This window comes from Pistacia vera, unplaced genomic scaffold, assembly GCF_008641045.1.
Source record: "Pistacia vera cultivar Batoury unplaced genomic scaffold, PisVer_v2 Contig235, whole genome shotgun sequence".
In the NCBI taxonomy this organism is placed as follows: domain Eukaryota; kingdom Viridiplantae; phylum Streptophyta; class Magnoliopsida; order Sapindales; family Anacardiaceae; genus Pistacia; species Pistacia vera.
In genome coordinates, this window is record NW_022196041.1 from 83833 (window position 1) to 100717 (window position 16885).

Sequence of the window (16885 nt, forward strand, 5' to 3'; positions counted from 1 at the left end):
GTCGTTTTAGTGATAAGAGCGGAAGGGAATTTTATGAGTGAATAGTGATCATCAGTGAGCGAGCGAGCGAGCGCGAGTTTAGTAAAGGAATCGTGTCCTCGTTGGCAGTCTGCAGTCTGCACCAAAGAGTCTTTAGAAAATCACAAGCACACACACACGTAACAAGGTCAACATAATAGTACATTCCAATGCATTTTATTTTGTTTCCAACTTTAATATCCTTTTCTTATATACTACACTTCCATATAAATTTTACAAAGATATCTATATAAAGTAATATGACACACTTACATATAAATTTTACAAAGATATCTATATAAAGTAATATGACCAAAAAAAAAAGAGTAAATTTAATAAGTTTAACTTTTTGTTTCATTTTTTTATTCATTTTTTATTATCTCACTTTATATAAAAATCTTTATAAAATTTCTTTATAAGTATAGTATTATTGTTTCTTATTATATACCCCTCTCCTATTTTATCATTTAGTGAAAGACCTTGGGGTTGGGGAGGATCATGTTTGTTTTTACTTTTTACTCTTCTGAACTTGGAGTTACTGCTGTTACAAATTTCAGCTTCCAAATTCCAATGCATTTTATTTAGGCCGCTATGATACACTATTTTTTTTTTTAAAGTAGTAGGATTAGTAAAAGAGTAAACCACATCTACAACTTCTTCTTATAAATTTTTTCTTACAATATAACGTGATGGTTCATAATTAGTTTATTACAGTTTATCAAGTAGGATTCATTACAAATTAATTACAATCTATCACATCATGATTATAAAAAGAAATTTGTAAGAAGAAGTTATAGATGTAACATTTTTCTTTGTAAAATCATATTCTTAATATATTTTAGGATAAGATTCTAATAATGTGTTCGGTACATTATTAGAAAATATTTTCTGAAAATATGTAGATTATATTTTAACCTCTTATATTTATTAATTTAATTAAACAACCGCCTATAATAAAAGTTCACAATTAAATGATGTCAAACTTAGTTTCCATATAACTTTAATATCTTCTCACTAAGTTTAATATGGGCTTAAAGTTAAAGTATCTCAAAAATATGTTGGGCATAAATTTCTGAAGGCCTTAAAAATTGGACCGATCCTTGTAATGATACAACCACTCCCTTTAAGTATCGAAACTACCATCAATTACGTTATTGCATTTATTTGCAATATGTTTATTTATCGAAACTACCATCTCTATAATCCCAAGCGATTGGCATGATTGTAGACATCAAAATCTATCTATACGGAAAGAGGGACTGATCCCGTGAGGTTGAGGCCACTAGCGATCTGCTGTACCTGCACACATAGAGAAACAAACATGAAACGACGGAAAAAACCGGGGTGGTGTTTTCCGTAGGCACTCCGACGCTCAAGTCAATAAGACTGGAAGAGGTTGATTTAGTGAGGGCTAGGGAGTAGAGAGATTATCAGAAGTCTAGTCGGGAACTGTGACTACGGCTGTAATGTGAAGTTCTCAAGTTAGAACTCCAAGGTCTGAAGGTGTAATGTAATGTGCCTTGTGAGAGGGCTGACCTCTATTTAAATAGTGATTGTCTGGTCTCCCAATCCTGGGGGGATTGGGAGTTCTCGTAGCAATCTGTTTCCTCTAGGGATATATCCTTTGGCCCCCCTTATCCTGGCGTGAGAGGGAGTTCAAGTATGACTCTGACACAGACCTTGGAGGAGTTGGGATGGTAGTGGATTACTTTCAGTGTTTGAGTAGGAGTGTGATCCGTAGGTGACCGTGGGCTCTGAACTTTTCCATAGGCCCAGGAGATGTACTGGGGTTGGGAGGCTTGGGTCCAGATGGTTTGGGCCGACTGTACTTCGTGGGGCATGGGTCTCATCTGGGGAATTCTGGCTCGGGCCGCATCGGGACTAGGCCTAGGTTTTCCTCTTTGACTGAAGTGTTATCTTATTTGGGTCGAGAACAATTTTTGGCCCTAACAATGACGATCAAGAAGGTTTGCTCACTTCAATTCATTGAAGGCTTATAGGATGTTTAATAAACTCCGAAGATTAGTCAAAATGTATACAAACTGACCCAGCCATCCAAAAAAAAAGAAAAAAAAGACTATCATCTCCATTACTCTATGTCGGGTAGAAAATGGGCAAACTTTGCACCTATTTGGGGCCGTTTGGATGAGGTTAATATTAGATAACTGAGGTAATATTTTTTAAATTGAGTAGATAAAGATGTTTGGTTAGTTTGTAAAAAAATATTCTCAGAATATTTTTTGACAAACAGTAGAATTTGGGGGGTATATTATCAGGAATCTTAATACCTAGGGGGGAGGGGGGGTTGCTGTTATTAAAACTTATCCCTGGGAATACAATTTTGTTTCCCATGTTGCCCCTAGACAGTTGAGCATTTGGTCCAAATTAGCTTTATATTTGTTAACAGTTACAAAACACCAAATTCACTTATGCAGAAACTTTTGTCCTCGTTTTTTAAATTTTTCAAACAACATTGCCCTTATTATTGTCATTATTTACAAAAATGTCATTATACTTAGAACTAGTCACCACTGCCAGCCACCATAGACCGCCGCCGGAGGTCGCCACAAATGGCCATAATGGCATACGACAAGCCATGCACCGGTGAGGCTTTTCCCAACCATGGATCACAAATCCAAGGTCAAAAGAGGCCAGATTTGGCTGTTTCACGACCAAAGATGTAGCTGTGAAACAGCCATAGATCTGGCCATGAAAAATTGGGGGTTAAAAAAATATTCATAACAATAATAATAAAAAATATTGTCATATTAATATTAAAAATGTGGGCAATTTAGTAATCTATATAGTATATCAACGTATTTATCCTCCAATCAAACATATTATTCACTAATTTATTCGAACCAACCAAGTACATTTTCTAAATATTCTTAATAATCTTCAAGTTGATCTTTTATTCTGTTAATATAATATTTTTCTATAATAAAATATTATATGATCCATCTGTTCCTTTCAAGTAAATAATATAATATAGAGTGTCCACTAAGTTGTTGTTCTACTGAAGTCCATGTGCAATGTGTCCAGTGTCCTTGAATTATTGGTCAATAGTGGGCCAATGGCCCAATTTTGTTAAGAAAGTAAGAATCCACTTTCAAATCATCACCATCCTTTCTGTAAACATGTGGGATTCCCAAATGAAAAAGAGTAGTATTTCATTACTTTTTAATTCTTAATGGATATATCTTCACAATAACAAAGTCAAACACTAAACCAAGGTAAATAAACAGTCGAATGATGAGAGTTTGAGAGATAAAGATAACGCTTCATAGATACTGTTTTGGCAGTTGGATGTCAGGTTTTTAATAGTGAGAGTTGATGTGATGATACATAAATGAAATTCACATGTTTTCTAAATGGAGCCTTTGAATTTTCACGCTTTGGGATCCCTTTTCTCATCTTTATAACCTTCACCTTTGACCTTAGCATTAGATGTGAATATATTATATCATGATTAAAAATAATTTCAATATTTAGATTTAGAATCTTGACTTGACAATGTTTTCAATATCTATAACTATAAATAAAATTAAAAAAAAAATAAGTGATGAGGACTAAAATGAAATCAATGATTGATATTCCCACTTCACAATAATTAATAAGAAAGGAAAAATTTATCTGCCCGTCAGTATCAAAATCTTTAAGCAAATACTGTTTATTAGGACACCTTCCAGTTGTTACAGATATGGGCCAGGAACAGAATTGTTCAATCATTAATGTTGTGTCTAATTTCTTGTCGAGCAGATTTGTACCACGCGTCCTCAAGGTGTGTCAAAACTGATGGCTTGGATCCTCTCACGTATTGTCTCATCAATGCTTGTCTTCTATCAAGGTTATTACTGTAAAAGGGTGGGTTAAGTTACCATTCGCATGACCTGGCCTTCACAAATACGAAGATTACTTACTCAATGTACTAATTATGGCATAATACTCACTCCCAAATACTGCCAGTGGAGCCAAGTATAAAAGAATCTCACGACCTCTGTTTGAGGATTCCAATATTAGTAAAGTCCAGGAGAAAAATACAATGGTATGTTCTAGTGAGAGTTTAAAGAGAATAAGTCATGAGAGTTGAGTGCCCTTCATTTATCTCACGAGCTTGTTGGATATGATTCATATTTTGCATGGGCTTAAAGTCTCTTACGTAGACGCATTCAGATTAGATTCAGGTAAGTCTAAATGGGATAGGGTTTTTTATCGTATGATGTAATAGTGAGAAACTAACTGCATGTTTGGCTTAATATTTTTATCCCTATTCTGGATCCTATTCTCCAAATAATGTTTGGCACATTATTCCAGAAATATTATCCTATTTTTTTAATTACATTTAAACCCCATAAGGTTATTAATTTCACTAAATACCCCCTAAAAAAAAGTTTAAAAATTAACAAAAACACCCCCATGAACCCAACTTGTCAGATTCCGACAACCACCGTCGGTGATAGCCAGAATCTGTACAACGGCCTAACTTCCGACCAGAAATGGCCGGAAGTTCACCGCTGTGGCCTTTTCTGGCCAGATCCACCACGGATCTGGCCGGAAAAGGCCAGATCTGGCCGTCAGCGACGGCCAAAGAAATGGCCGTCATTGACCGAAAACACGGCCAAAGATGGCCCTCGTTTGGCCTTTTCCGGCCGTCGACGGCCATAACAGACCGTAGATCTGGCCTTTTCCGGAAAGATCCACCATAGATCTGACCGGAAAAGGCCATAACGACGTGTTACGGCACCGTAACAAAATTTTCCGGCCAGATTCCGGCGGTGGTGGCCGGAATCTGACACTGTAGGTGGTGGGGGTGTTTTTGTCATTTTATATGTTAGGGTCTTTAGTTAAATTAGTAAACCTAAGGGCTTTTTCACAAATTTTTAAAATTTACCTCGTAATACTCCCCTATCCAATAACCCAATACTATCCCTAAAATCCTATCCAAAATACTAAACCAAACGCACCCCAAGATTTTAAGATAAAACAGAAAAAGTGAGCTGCCGTCATTGAGATTGTAATTGCTTCAAAGTTATAAAACTTAATACAAAATCTATATTTAAATGTTGGATGTAATTCCTTAATCAGAACGGACTAGGCAATTAATCAAGTGTCCTATTTATTTTTCTGTTTTATTTTATTACGTGTGTTTGGCTGTGGTTTCAACAGAGCTTTCCTTTGAAACCTCATTCAACCCTGTAACAGCTCTCAATAACAACACGACAATGGATGTAAGTTTGGTTTCTATACTGTCAAAACACCATAAAATATCTTTTGTTCTTTACTTTATTACGTCGTTTTAGCGATCTTGCTAGTTACTAATAATCACGCATATATCTTACCTAGTCCCTTTCAAAGCCAATTGGATATCTTTGGTTGGTACAAATTATCGCATCAACAATTTACATGCACAAATTTTGGTAATAACATTATCTTGATAATTTATAAATCAAAGTATCATTTTCTTAATCCAATTCCAATACATGATGGAGATGATGCAAACTGCGTCAGGCTCTCAGCCTCTACATCCACCAATTCCTCTTATTCAAGTAGACTTCAGTTTCTTTCTAAAGAGCCGTACAGGTGCATTTAGTTTAATAAATTACTTATTAAGTCTTTATATAAGGCGTTTTAGATACTTTTTTAATCTAAAAACGTTTTCAAAAACATTTTCAATCAGTTACTTTTAAGAAAACAATTAAAATACTTTTTTTTAAAAGAAGCACAATATAAAAGAATAATTAAAATAAAAATCACTTAATAAATACATAATAAACAGTAACGTATACAAGATTTTGCATAGAATAAAAAGCTAAAAGAGACCATTGGGTGGTTTATACTTTATAATGAGTGTGACGAATCCCATCAACTTGTAATTGTTGTTTAGCGTTTTTAAAACATTCACACTATCCATGCCTCTTTCACATTTTATAAAAACAAACTCACTGTTTATTGCCTTCTTGTTCAATCACCAACTTACAAGTTTTTTGTGGTGTTCAATTGATCCAATTTTAAGCATGATCCATGATTTCATTCTTCTATTTTAAACCAAAATAAACTTTAACAATTTCACATTCTTCATGTAATTCCAACTCAAATATTAAGTTTATATTCATCCATAATTATTTAACGTGGTTTTAAATATCTAAAAGAAAATGAAATACATAAATGCATAATTAGGAGTGAAGACTAAGGGTGTAAACCGAGGGCTGGGCTCCGTAAAAGCTCGAGCTCGAGTGGCTCGGCTATAGTGTCGAGCCGAGTACGAACATGTCAGTACTCGACTCTACCAGCTCGCAAGCTTCAGCGAGCCTGAGGCTATAAATGATAGTTTTGCAACTAATAGGGGGTATTTGTAACTTAACGGTTTGTAAATATGACAAACACACCCATATATCCCAAATATGTTAAAAATCGAATTCTAATTTTTTTTTTTAAAAAAAAAAAAAAAAAAAACCCTGATTTCTGTGGCATCATACTCCGTTATGGGTTCCACTTAAGTTGAATGTTCGCCTGAGCCTTCTCCAATTGCTTAATTACTAGGGGATATTGTTACTTGAATCTTTGTCTGAGTCTTCTTCAATTGCTTAATTACCTTCTTCTGCCACCTGAGATACCTTTTTGCCCTCATTCTCAGCCATTAGGTCTAGTTGATGGTGGTTTTCAACGATGTTATGACTATAGCTTCCTTTCCGTCTAGGTGATGAATAAGCAAGTTTGACCAAAAATGGGGTTCTTGAAGCATATGGTTTTCCACAAAAGTTTCAATCTTGGAGAGTTTTGTTCAACTTTTGTTTACAAAATATGGGTTGGTTATGATGATTACGATAGGACTAATGCGACAACTCACCGGCACTTATTTCTACATCATTAGGTCGAGGCGGCGAGGCGGGATGAAGAACTTCTTCATTTTCCTCAAAAAAATATGATTTTGAAACAAAAAATGACATCTTTCAGTGGTTTGGGATTGGATCAAGCAGGTGTTGTTTGAGCTTGTGTCGAGCTCGAGCCCAAGCTTGAGCTTCCCTATTTGATGTCGAGCTCGAGCTCAATATTGTAGCAACAGAGCTGAGCTCGAGTAGCTAGATACTCGGTCCAGCTCGTTTACACCCCTAGTAAGTACTATTATTTCAAAGCATAATCATACTTTTCAGATCCAAAAGGGTGTTTGTATATTCATCATAACCCAGTCATACTATTATATAAATAATAATAAGTTAATTAAATTAAGCATTTTCCCTTTTTATTTTATAATATGGTTTACTTTTCTTGTAGTTTAAAATTTAATTATGTTAAAAAAAAAATTAAACAAATGAAATTGACATGTGAACGTAAGAAAAAAACCATGCTTTATAAGATTTTTGTCATAGACAGCAAGGACCATAACTTTAACAAGTGATAGACATTCATTATATTTCAATTGATTGATGATGCCGTCAATTACACTTTGCCTTGTGTTATAATCCTATAACTCAATTAGCAATAATGTGATAACTAATGAATGGACTTAATTAAAATCAACATGATGTTTAAGATAAAGTAAAAAATACGTTTAACTACAGTAATATTAACACATCACTTGGGTCGCTCTCCAACTCGATTTGAAATTGACCTCACTTATCATATATTTACTTTTCAACGATTCAATAATTGATTCACCTTCTGTATTACATTATCAAAATATTTTACATCGGAAATTTAAATAATTACTTAAAAACACCGTATTTTTAGAGTCAGATTTCAATTGGACGATCTTACTTCCACTATAAAACCCCATTTATTTTTCTTTTTTATTTATTTATTTTTCACTGGAGGTGTTCATATCAGTTTATGCGTATCTCAACTAATCATTGGAGCTGTAAAACTATCGACCGAATAAAAGTAATAGTGATTATCCCTATTAGCACTCGAGAAATGACTCAAACTCAAAACTTCTTGAATAATACACCAAAGAGTCTCTAATGAATCATTTTTCTCTCTTCTCTTCCCTTCTATTTCACAATTAAAATTTATATTTATAATCCATTTTTTAACCCAATGTAAAATAACCAGTTTTAAGTGAATATCATGTGATTGAAAAGGAGAATTTAATAATGAATAAACAAGATTTGACATAAGATTACACTATTTTTACCGTCTTTGATGGTATCCAAGGAAGTGACATAACTCATAACATTCTTAAAGCAAATAGAATCAAAATTATTTCAGACCATGTGATTGAACCATTTATAATACTAATTTATTGGACTATCATAAAATAACTAGTACCACTTAATGGTGATGATGATATTTTGTGCCCCACGATACTTGAAATTGCCCTTCCAATGGTTAAATATTATCCTTCGCTATAATCACCTTTAGGATTTTTTTTATTTTTATTAATTAATATAAGGAATAAAGAGATCATGGTTTCTGTTACTATAATTAAATAAAAGAATCAGTGGGTTGATAAAATCCAAATAAAATATATATAAACAGTGGATGTAATGACTGATGACTGTGATGGCTTAGCAATTTCACTGCTTGTCTTGTACTAGGTTCTTATTCCATTATCAATATCAAAAGCCGATTTTAAGGGGACCGACTTTCCATTAAGTTATTAATTAATTATTATATTATTACAACATCATAGATGATTATGTTCGTGTTAATTAATAATTATCTCATCTTAATGAATTATAAGATGATTAGTTCACAATTTTCTTAATTTTATCATCTTAAAGTCTAACAAAATTAATTATCTTTAAGTGATCGAATAGTTTGATATAAATTTTTGAGTGTATTATTCAAGAGATCCTGAGTTTAAATCCCTGTTCGATTATTAATAGGGATAGTCACTGTAACTCTTATTCGGTTGGTAATTATCGGATCTCAAGAGATTAGTTAAAGTGCACGTAAATTAACCTAAATACCATAAAACAAATAAAAAAAAAATTAATTCCATGAACATATTCCTTTATTATCTATCATGACAGCTCTGATGTAAAAAGAAAATTAAAAAATAGATGTCTTTCCTTTTGTTATTTGCGATATAAAGAAGACGAAATCTTTGCCATAACACGACAAGAAATTGCAGTGGAGAACACAGAATGAACTAATGCATACTCAGAGCAAGCACACAGCTTTGCAATTACAAATAGTTAATTACCTTTTCCTCCTATAAAAAAAAATAACAATAATAATAACTAAATGTTTCACATGCATTGAGATTGTAGCGGTGGCTTCTGTAATTTTGTTTCTTGATTCTGGCAACATGTTGCAGTTTTATTATCCGGAATTCATTTTTGTTTTCATTCACCTGATACGTTGTGCAGTGAGCGCGATCATATTCATGGGCCTACCCGTATATAATTTTACTTTTTAGTACAATTAAATATTATATTTAATTGAACCGACAAAGTATCTTAATTAGATTTTACTTTTTTTTAATACTTGTATCCATGCGTTAGTGCTTTCAGTGTAGGTTACACTTATACGTACTATATGTCCAAATATTAATTAAATGTAAAAAGGAATTATTGTGTATTGACTTTGGAATGACATAATTGTTACGCAATGGCTTATAATATTCAAGTTACATAAGAAAGCTAATTGGCACGTTTTAAATGCTTGCCGAGTCAAAAAGCCTTGAACTCATGCTTTCAATTGGAAAATTTTTTACACGTTATTCAATATCTCAACTTAAGTAACTGCCAAGAAAAAGCAATTTATGTGGCTAAAAACACTTTCTGACTATAAAAAAAAATATATATATATCAAGAGGTGGAAAAAAATAGTCCACCTCTACCCTAATAACCTTGTTTTAGGCTTTTAGCTAGTAACAATTTGTCAATGCGATTGGACGGCCACCGCTACCGCGTGCACCGTCAAAAAGCCTCCAATTCGAAGATTTTTCAAGGATTTTATTAAATTATTTTCAAACAGATATTACTTTTATCAAATTTTTTTTTTTTTAATTTTGTGATTCAATAATAATTAATAAAATATCTTAGTAAAATTCCGTACTTTTGGTCTTGTACTAATTCTGAGATTTGTGAGGTTGAGGCAATACGAACAAGTGTTTTTGGTCCTACTTTGAGTAAACAACTTCTCGCCACCCAAATAATAGTTTGGTGACACTTCTTTATCCTCAAACTTTTAAAATATCACATTTTCATTCTAAAAATATATATTTAATAACACTTTCCTGTCAATCTCATACCACCACTATTCTCTTCTACGATTATCATCCACCAAAACCCCTCAAACCTTGCTCCCTTCGACCTCATCAATCATCGACAATCGAGTGATTAGGGTTTACGCAATTGCCTATCTCAAGTCAAATTCTGACCAATCACAACCATCAAAATCAAATCTTCCATCTCCAAAAAACTTACCAACCTTCCATTTTCAAAAGTCCCAAAAGAATGGATCGAATTTGTTCTTTGTTCACCGCCAAATCGGAAAGCGTATTTTTTGGGTGAGAAAGTGGTATTTTAAAAATTTATGGATGAGAAAATGTCATTATTTAGGTGAGAAAAAGTCGTTAACTCCCCATACTTTTTAGAAACATATTTGGTCCACAAGACGAGACTGTTGAAGTACAAAATGAAATGCAAATAATATGTTTCTTTAATGGTAAATAATAAATTTAATTTGCTCATAATTCCAACAAAGACCTCAAATCTCATTTTAATATAATTTCATCCATGGTTTTTGTATCATCTCCTGCTTTTAACTCTCAATACACTTGTTTCTTTTAGATTTTTATGGTCAATAAAATAATAATACTTAAACATGATAAATGTGTAATGCATTAAAGGTTAATATTAGGGAGTCAAAAGGAATGATTATGTAAATATTGATAAGCATCCAAGGCTTCATTTCTTAATGCTTAATTGATTAATTGATTATATATGGTGAAAAGGTTTAAGTTACTTATTCTTATTGGTGATTTAAAAAATAGTAGCTTACGAAATCCCACTTGCTCACTCACTCACTTCACATAATTCGTTAAACTTATTTTTAAGGCCTAAACGTGGTTTACTGTATTGAGGTCAGATTCCGTAAAGTACCCTCATGCGAATAACTTTTTATTAAAAAGAAAAAAGCAGATTTTTTTTATAGTAAAATATTTCTAATCCCTTTTAATTTAAAAAATTAAGCAAAATATTCACTAAGAATAATCATGTGAAATGAATTATTTAAATAAAATAAAAACAAAGGAGGAGTATCAATCTGTCTAATTGAATACCGCAATTGCAAGTGGTGGGGCCCTCGTAACCGATGCGATTCGATGATTAATCAACTAGTCTTTCATCACTCTTCATTCATATTCTTCCACGTGACTATTTCCCCCGACCTCCTTTATCCCCACGTGTTCTAATTCTCTCCTCCTCTCCCCTCTATTTCTTTCGTTTTCTATTTCCTTCTCTCTACTTCGTCTTCACTCCTTTCTTTGAATTTTCTTTCTCACTTTCTCCCCAAACATGAATTTTCTAAACCTTTCCTTTACATTCTCCATCTCAATAATAATATTAACACTCTTTCAAAACAATATTTTCTTGCATGTCGAATCCTTAAGCATAACCCCCTCACAAAACCAATATACTTTCTTTGACATAAACACTCTCGCTTCAACGCCTTTGAAATCTGGCAACAACAAGAGCAAATCGTGCACTTCACGGCCGACGTTTTCGGTCTGCAAGGTATGGGGACGGGCCTGCTCAGAGGAGGTGCTGGGTCTGGCTCGCCGCCCCGAGAACGTTGACTGGTTGAAAAGTGTGAGGAGAAGAATTCATCAGCACCCGGAGCTTGCTTTTGAAGAATATGAAACAAGTAAGTTGGTTCGGGCCGAGTTGGATCGGATGGAGATTGGATATAAATATCCGTTGGCCAAAACGGGTATTCGGGCCTCGATTGGGACCGGAGGCCCGCCGTTTGTGGCCATCAGAGCTGATATGGATGCACTTCCTATTCAGGTTTATTTAATTAATTTTTAATTTTTTCTTATTGAATTAATTTCCATAAAGAACAGTTTATGATATACATACATAATCATCCATGTGCATGTGCATGTATAAATATAGATATGGGCATGCGTGTTGGTAAGTTGGTAGGGGATTAATTGTTTTTTCTTTTTTGGGATCTCATAATGTCTCAAGTTGTAATTTTTTTTTTTTCTTTTTGGTAAAGAGTGGAATTAGGTTTCTGTTTCTTATTATTTTTTACTTCATGCCTTCACACGTTTGCAATTTATACAAGGGAACAAACATAAACGAAAACTAATCTTTATGCATTGGAAGCATAAATCTAACTCGTGATTATTTTTCTAAATCCTTTTTTAACATTGACATGGAATTACGGATATGTCGTGTACTATTTATTTATTTTCATCTTTTTAAAGTAATATTAATCATTCAGGTGTCAGAAAGTAAGTTATTTCAGAATATACTTAAATTTGTATTTTATAGTTTGTACTTTCGTTAGCAGAAAATCTGATCCAAGTTGTCTTTTACACAATGACACAAAAAGGGATTAAAGTAAACTTTATTTCAATGATTTGCCTTCCAAGAATTTTAGGTCAAATATTAATTTGATAAGAGAGAGAGAGCCCCTAATGTTGAACTTGTACGTTTTTAGGAAGCTGTTGAGTGGGAATATAAGAGCAAAGTTGCGGGAAAAATGCATGCTTGTGGGCACGATGCACATGTAACAATGCTTCTTGGTGCTGCCAAGATCTTGAAGAGTCGCGAACATCTTTTGCAGGTTCGTTATTTACTCTGCAAATTTTGTGCAAAACCAGGCTTTCTACTAACTTCTGTTTCTGCAACTTTGGGCTATTTTTAACACCAATTACTACTAGTATTACCATAATGTTTTGAAGATTGAAGATAGGGTAAATGTAGATATATGAAATAATGAACATGGCCCATTGTTGGGAATCAATTAGGGCAGTTGATTAAACTAGATATATAGGTGGGTTGTGGAACATTAATGGCAGAGTCTTTAGGGTAAAGAAAATAGGAAGGTGGGAATCAATTTGTTTTGTGGGGACATTATTAGTTTATTACATTTACAAAATGTGGGTGGATGGGCCTCATCTCATCCATCATTTCTTGGTTTAGTTAAAAGGACTTCAAATGAGGGTCTCTCCTAAATGTAACTTTTTTACTTACCATTCCGACATATTTTGTTCCTATTACTAGGCTCGGTTGGCTCCACTTTTGCCGTCCAACCAAATTTGTTTTCATCTCATCTTCTGCCACTATTCTTTTGGGTTTTTAGAAAAAAGAATAAAGTTTTGAGGGTTAGGGTTTTTTTTTTTATATTTAAAATAGGTATTATCAGAAAAATACATTAAGTTGTGACCACCCTTTGAAAAATAATAATTTCATCAACTCTTGTGCATTTTATTAATCAAATAATCATCCGTATACATTCAATTTTCCTAGCATGAAATGGAGTATGTTAAATACGAATTGGTGCATGTAATAATACTATCTCTTAAAAGTGGTAGAAGCGTATATTCGGTAGTTTAAATGAATAGTTGGGTATTTTGTTGAAGAAAAAAATCCCAAGTGTCGGTTCTTGAATAGCAAGAAATTTTAACAAGTTCACCTGCATAGATGGACACCACAGAAAGAGTAGGGCGGTTCCAATTTCTAGTTGTTCATAGGGTGGATCTGTAGATGCCGACTTTCAAAATCTTTCAATTTGATTAAGACTTGGAAAAAAGGGAATCCCATGAATTTGGAAATGGAACCCACGCTAATCCTCCGGATAATGAAAGTTACTTTCATTTCACCCATGGATTCATTCCTCTACTTGCTTTGTTATTTTTTTTTATTTTTATTTTTTTAACATTTAGTCCAAAGTTCAGACCGTGTTTAGATGTTTGAATGGGGCATCACATTGTGTGGACTAGCTTAAATTTACCAAAGTTTGAAAGGGATGACCTCCAATTAGTCCAAGATTCCATTTTGTGTTAGAATGTGATGTTGCAATTTGTTTTATGGTTATTTTTTTAACTATTAAATTGACATTCCTACTTCCTATAATACGTGTATTGAAGCGAGATGATATAAATATCTTTTATATATACGCTGCAATGCATATTTGCTTGTGTTGTTTGTGTGGTTTAATAATTGTGTGATAAGGAATAAATTCACAGGAAAAATGGGGCCTAAATGAAAGTGTGATGTTAGCTGAAAATGAAATAGTTGTTGAACTAGTCTTCTTCTTTATCAACTTGCACATAATGCCACACCGCCCACACATGGTCTGTCTTAGAAATGGAAAAAAATAATAATAATATCTAAGCCCTCTCTAAATGTCTCTGAATACCAGAGAACTAATCTAGGCTTATAGAATATTATCTTGTTTAAACCATTTCTTATTTGGGTATAATAGATTTTTAAGTAAATGACATAAATGTAGTTCAAAAACAGGGGGCGTTTAGACAGGATTTAAGTAAGACAAGTTTTGGTGAGACTTAGTTCCGAGGTCCCGGAAGATTGATTGAGGTGCGCGTAAACTGACCCAGACAAAAAAAAAAGGAAAGGTTTTGTTGAGATATGCGATTGAACAAATTCAATTTAATGTATATAATATTAGCTAAACAAACTGATAATATAATTAGACCCTCTGTTTTGTCTTTCTCATTGACCAGAACAGACATGTGATTAAATTCAGATTTGTTCGCCTAGTTGAAGGAATCCTGAATTCTTGAAGAAAGCATAATCATCAAATGAAAATACAGCAATCTTTGATATTTAAAAGGTTGTGTGGTGTTAGAAATATGATAGAGACAACAATTTCAAACGTGGAAAAAATAAAATAATGCCTTGGGACCAAACCAATGTAATATTCTTTTTATGGAAAGGGTGACTAACATTTTAGGTGAGGAAAGAAGTAATGGAGGTCATAGCCAGCTGGTCCCCATTTTTTTTTTTTTTTTTTTTTTAATATTTTGGTCCAGTTCTGAGGATGAAAAAAACCAAACGTGTGTCAACTTCCATCACAATCGGTTAAATGCCTGAGTGGGTCGGAAAATTTTTATTGAAATTCAAACATGTTTATTTAAGGAGAAAGTTGTGTCACATATTTCTTAGTCATACTGCTCTTTTTTCATATGCATGAATCTTAAATTAATGAATGGAAAGTTAGGTGCTACTTCTTTTTATGTTAGTCGCTTTTAAGACTTTTTAATACAGATAGGGTTAGGTGGATCTAATTTTTATAATTCCAGTTTAATTCTTACATGATAAAACATCTTTGATGAATGAACATTTTAGGTTGAGTAATGGGTCTTCTTAAATTCTTACTTGCCCTGAAGATTTATACAGAAAAAAGTAAAAGAGAAAAACAGATTAGTTTTCTATGAAAGTACAGTTTTATGGCATAAGTAGACTCAATTAACTGATAAATTTTGGATTTTGTTATGATAGGGAACTGTAATTCTGATATTCCAACCAGCAGAGGAAGCTGGAAATGGTGCAAAACAGATGATCGGAGATGGGGCTCTGGAAGATGTAGAGGCCATATTTGCAGTTCATGTATCTCATGAGCATCCTACTGGTATCATTGGCTCAAGGCCAGGTCCTTTGTTGGCCGGTTGTGGTTTCTTCAGAGCCGTAATTAGTGTAAAAAAAGGCAACCCATACCGTTCGGTTGACCCCATCTTAGCAGCCTCTGCCGCTGTAATCAGCTTACAAGGCATTGTGTCTCGTGAATCAAATCCGCTGGACTCGCAGGTTTGCCTTTCTTAATGGTTACCCTCTATATATACTGCTGTGGACTCTTTTCTTTCAGGATTTACTTTACGTTTCTAACAATGATTAACTTACAGGTTGTGTCAGTAACTTCATTCAATGGAGGTAATAATCTGGACATGATTCCTGATACAGTTATAATTGGTGGAACCCTCAGGGCCTTTTCCAACACCAGCTTTTATCAACTTCTCCGCAGAATAGAAGAGGTTTATTCACAAAAACCATACTCAACGTCCTGCTCTGTCATACTTCATTATTAGATACTCGACTGATTCTAACAACATTATGTGAAATAGGTCATTGTGGAGCAAGCTAGTGTTTTCAGATGCTCGGCAACAGTTGATTTCTTCAAAAACGAATCCAAGATCTATCCCCCTACGGTGAACGACCAGGATATGTACAAGCATGTGAAGAAGGTTGCCACCGATTTGTTGGGTCCATCGAACTACAGGGTGGTTCCGCCCATGATGGGGGCTGAGGACTTCTCCTTTTACTCGGAGGTGATTCCAGCAGCTTTCTTCTACATCGGAATAAGGAACGAGTCATTGGGGTCGATACACACAGGCCATTCACCATATTTTATGATCGATGAAGATGTTCTACCAATAGGTGCAGCAGTTCATGCTACTATAGCAGAAAGATATCTGAATGAGCGTGGAAGTTATGCTGTAGCTTTTACCACTAATGCGGTAAGTTTTTAATCGACAAGCAAGAGAATACTTCAAAAGATGTGCTCTGTTTTTTACCGGTGCACTTGGCAATGTTAAGCTCCAAAATATTCCGCAGTCAGGCCTACGGCCTTGTTTTTCGGTGTACTTGGGTTAGGGGGATCCAAAATATTCCGCAGTCAGGCCTACGGCCTTGTTTTTCGGTGTACTTGGGTTAGGGGGATATGCTAGGGCAAGATTTTCCAGTGGAATTGTAAATGAAGTAGAGGATCTTCTGCTTGTGTCTATAATTTTAAATTGTAATACTAATACTTACCGCATGTTTTATATATTCTGCAGTTTGATTTTATTTGCTCTATTAAGAGGGTTTAATGATGCAAAATTCGACTGTGGTTGTTGCTGCATCGTTTCCCATTTCTGTTTGGGTAAAAAAAATTATACATACTTTAC

At 34.0% G+C, this 16885-nt stretch overlaps 1 protein-coding gene across 3 annotated transcripts; it reads left to right on the plus strand.

Annotated features, from left to right (window-relative positions):
- The first annotated feature begins 11415 nt into the window (after positions 1–11415).
- LOC116131600 (IAA-amino acid hydrolase ILR1-like 6) lies at positions 11416–16784 on the plus strand. 3 transcript variants are annotated; one of them, XR_004128265.1, is made up of 6 exons: positions 11416–11975; positions 12637–12762; positions 15444–15749; positions 15845–15973; positions 16064–16557; positions 16619–16784. XR_004128265.1 is itself a non-coding variant. In XM_031417255.1 (5 exons), exons 1-5 carry the CDS (start codon positions 11484–11486, stop codon positions 16466–16468), a joined length of 1458 nt encoding a protein of 485 aa, XP_031273115.1. In that variant the 5' UTR covers positions 11416–11483; the 3' UTR covers positions 16469–16593. The 3 variants fall into 3 exon arrangements, 2 of the variants coding, with proteins under 2 accessions (XP_031273115.1, XP_031273116.1); XM_031417255.1 differs by lacking the exon at positions 16619–16784 and having other exon boundaries at positions 16064–16593; XM_031417256.1 differs by lacking the exons at positions 12637–12762; positions 16619–16784 and having other exon boundaries at positions 11417–11975; positions 16064–16593.
- Positions 16785–16885: the final 101 nt, after the last annotated feature.

Coding starts and splice junctions, on each gene's coding strand:
- LOC116131600 (XM_031417255.1), top strand. CDS start 11,484: ATGAATTTTCTAAACCTTTCCTTTACATTCTCCATCTCAATAATAATA. Junction 11,976..12,636: donor TGGATGCACTTCCTATTCAG/GTTTATTTAATT, acceptor GTACGTTTTTAG/GAAGCTGTTGAGTGGGAATA. Junction 12,763..15,443: donor GTCGCGAACATCTTTTGCAG/GTTCGTTATTTA, acceptor TTGTTATGATAG/GGAACTGTAATTCTGATATT.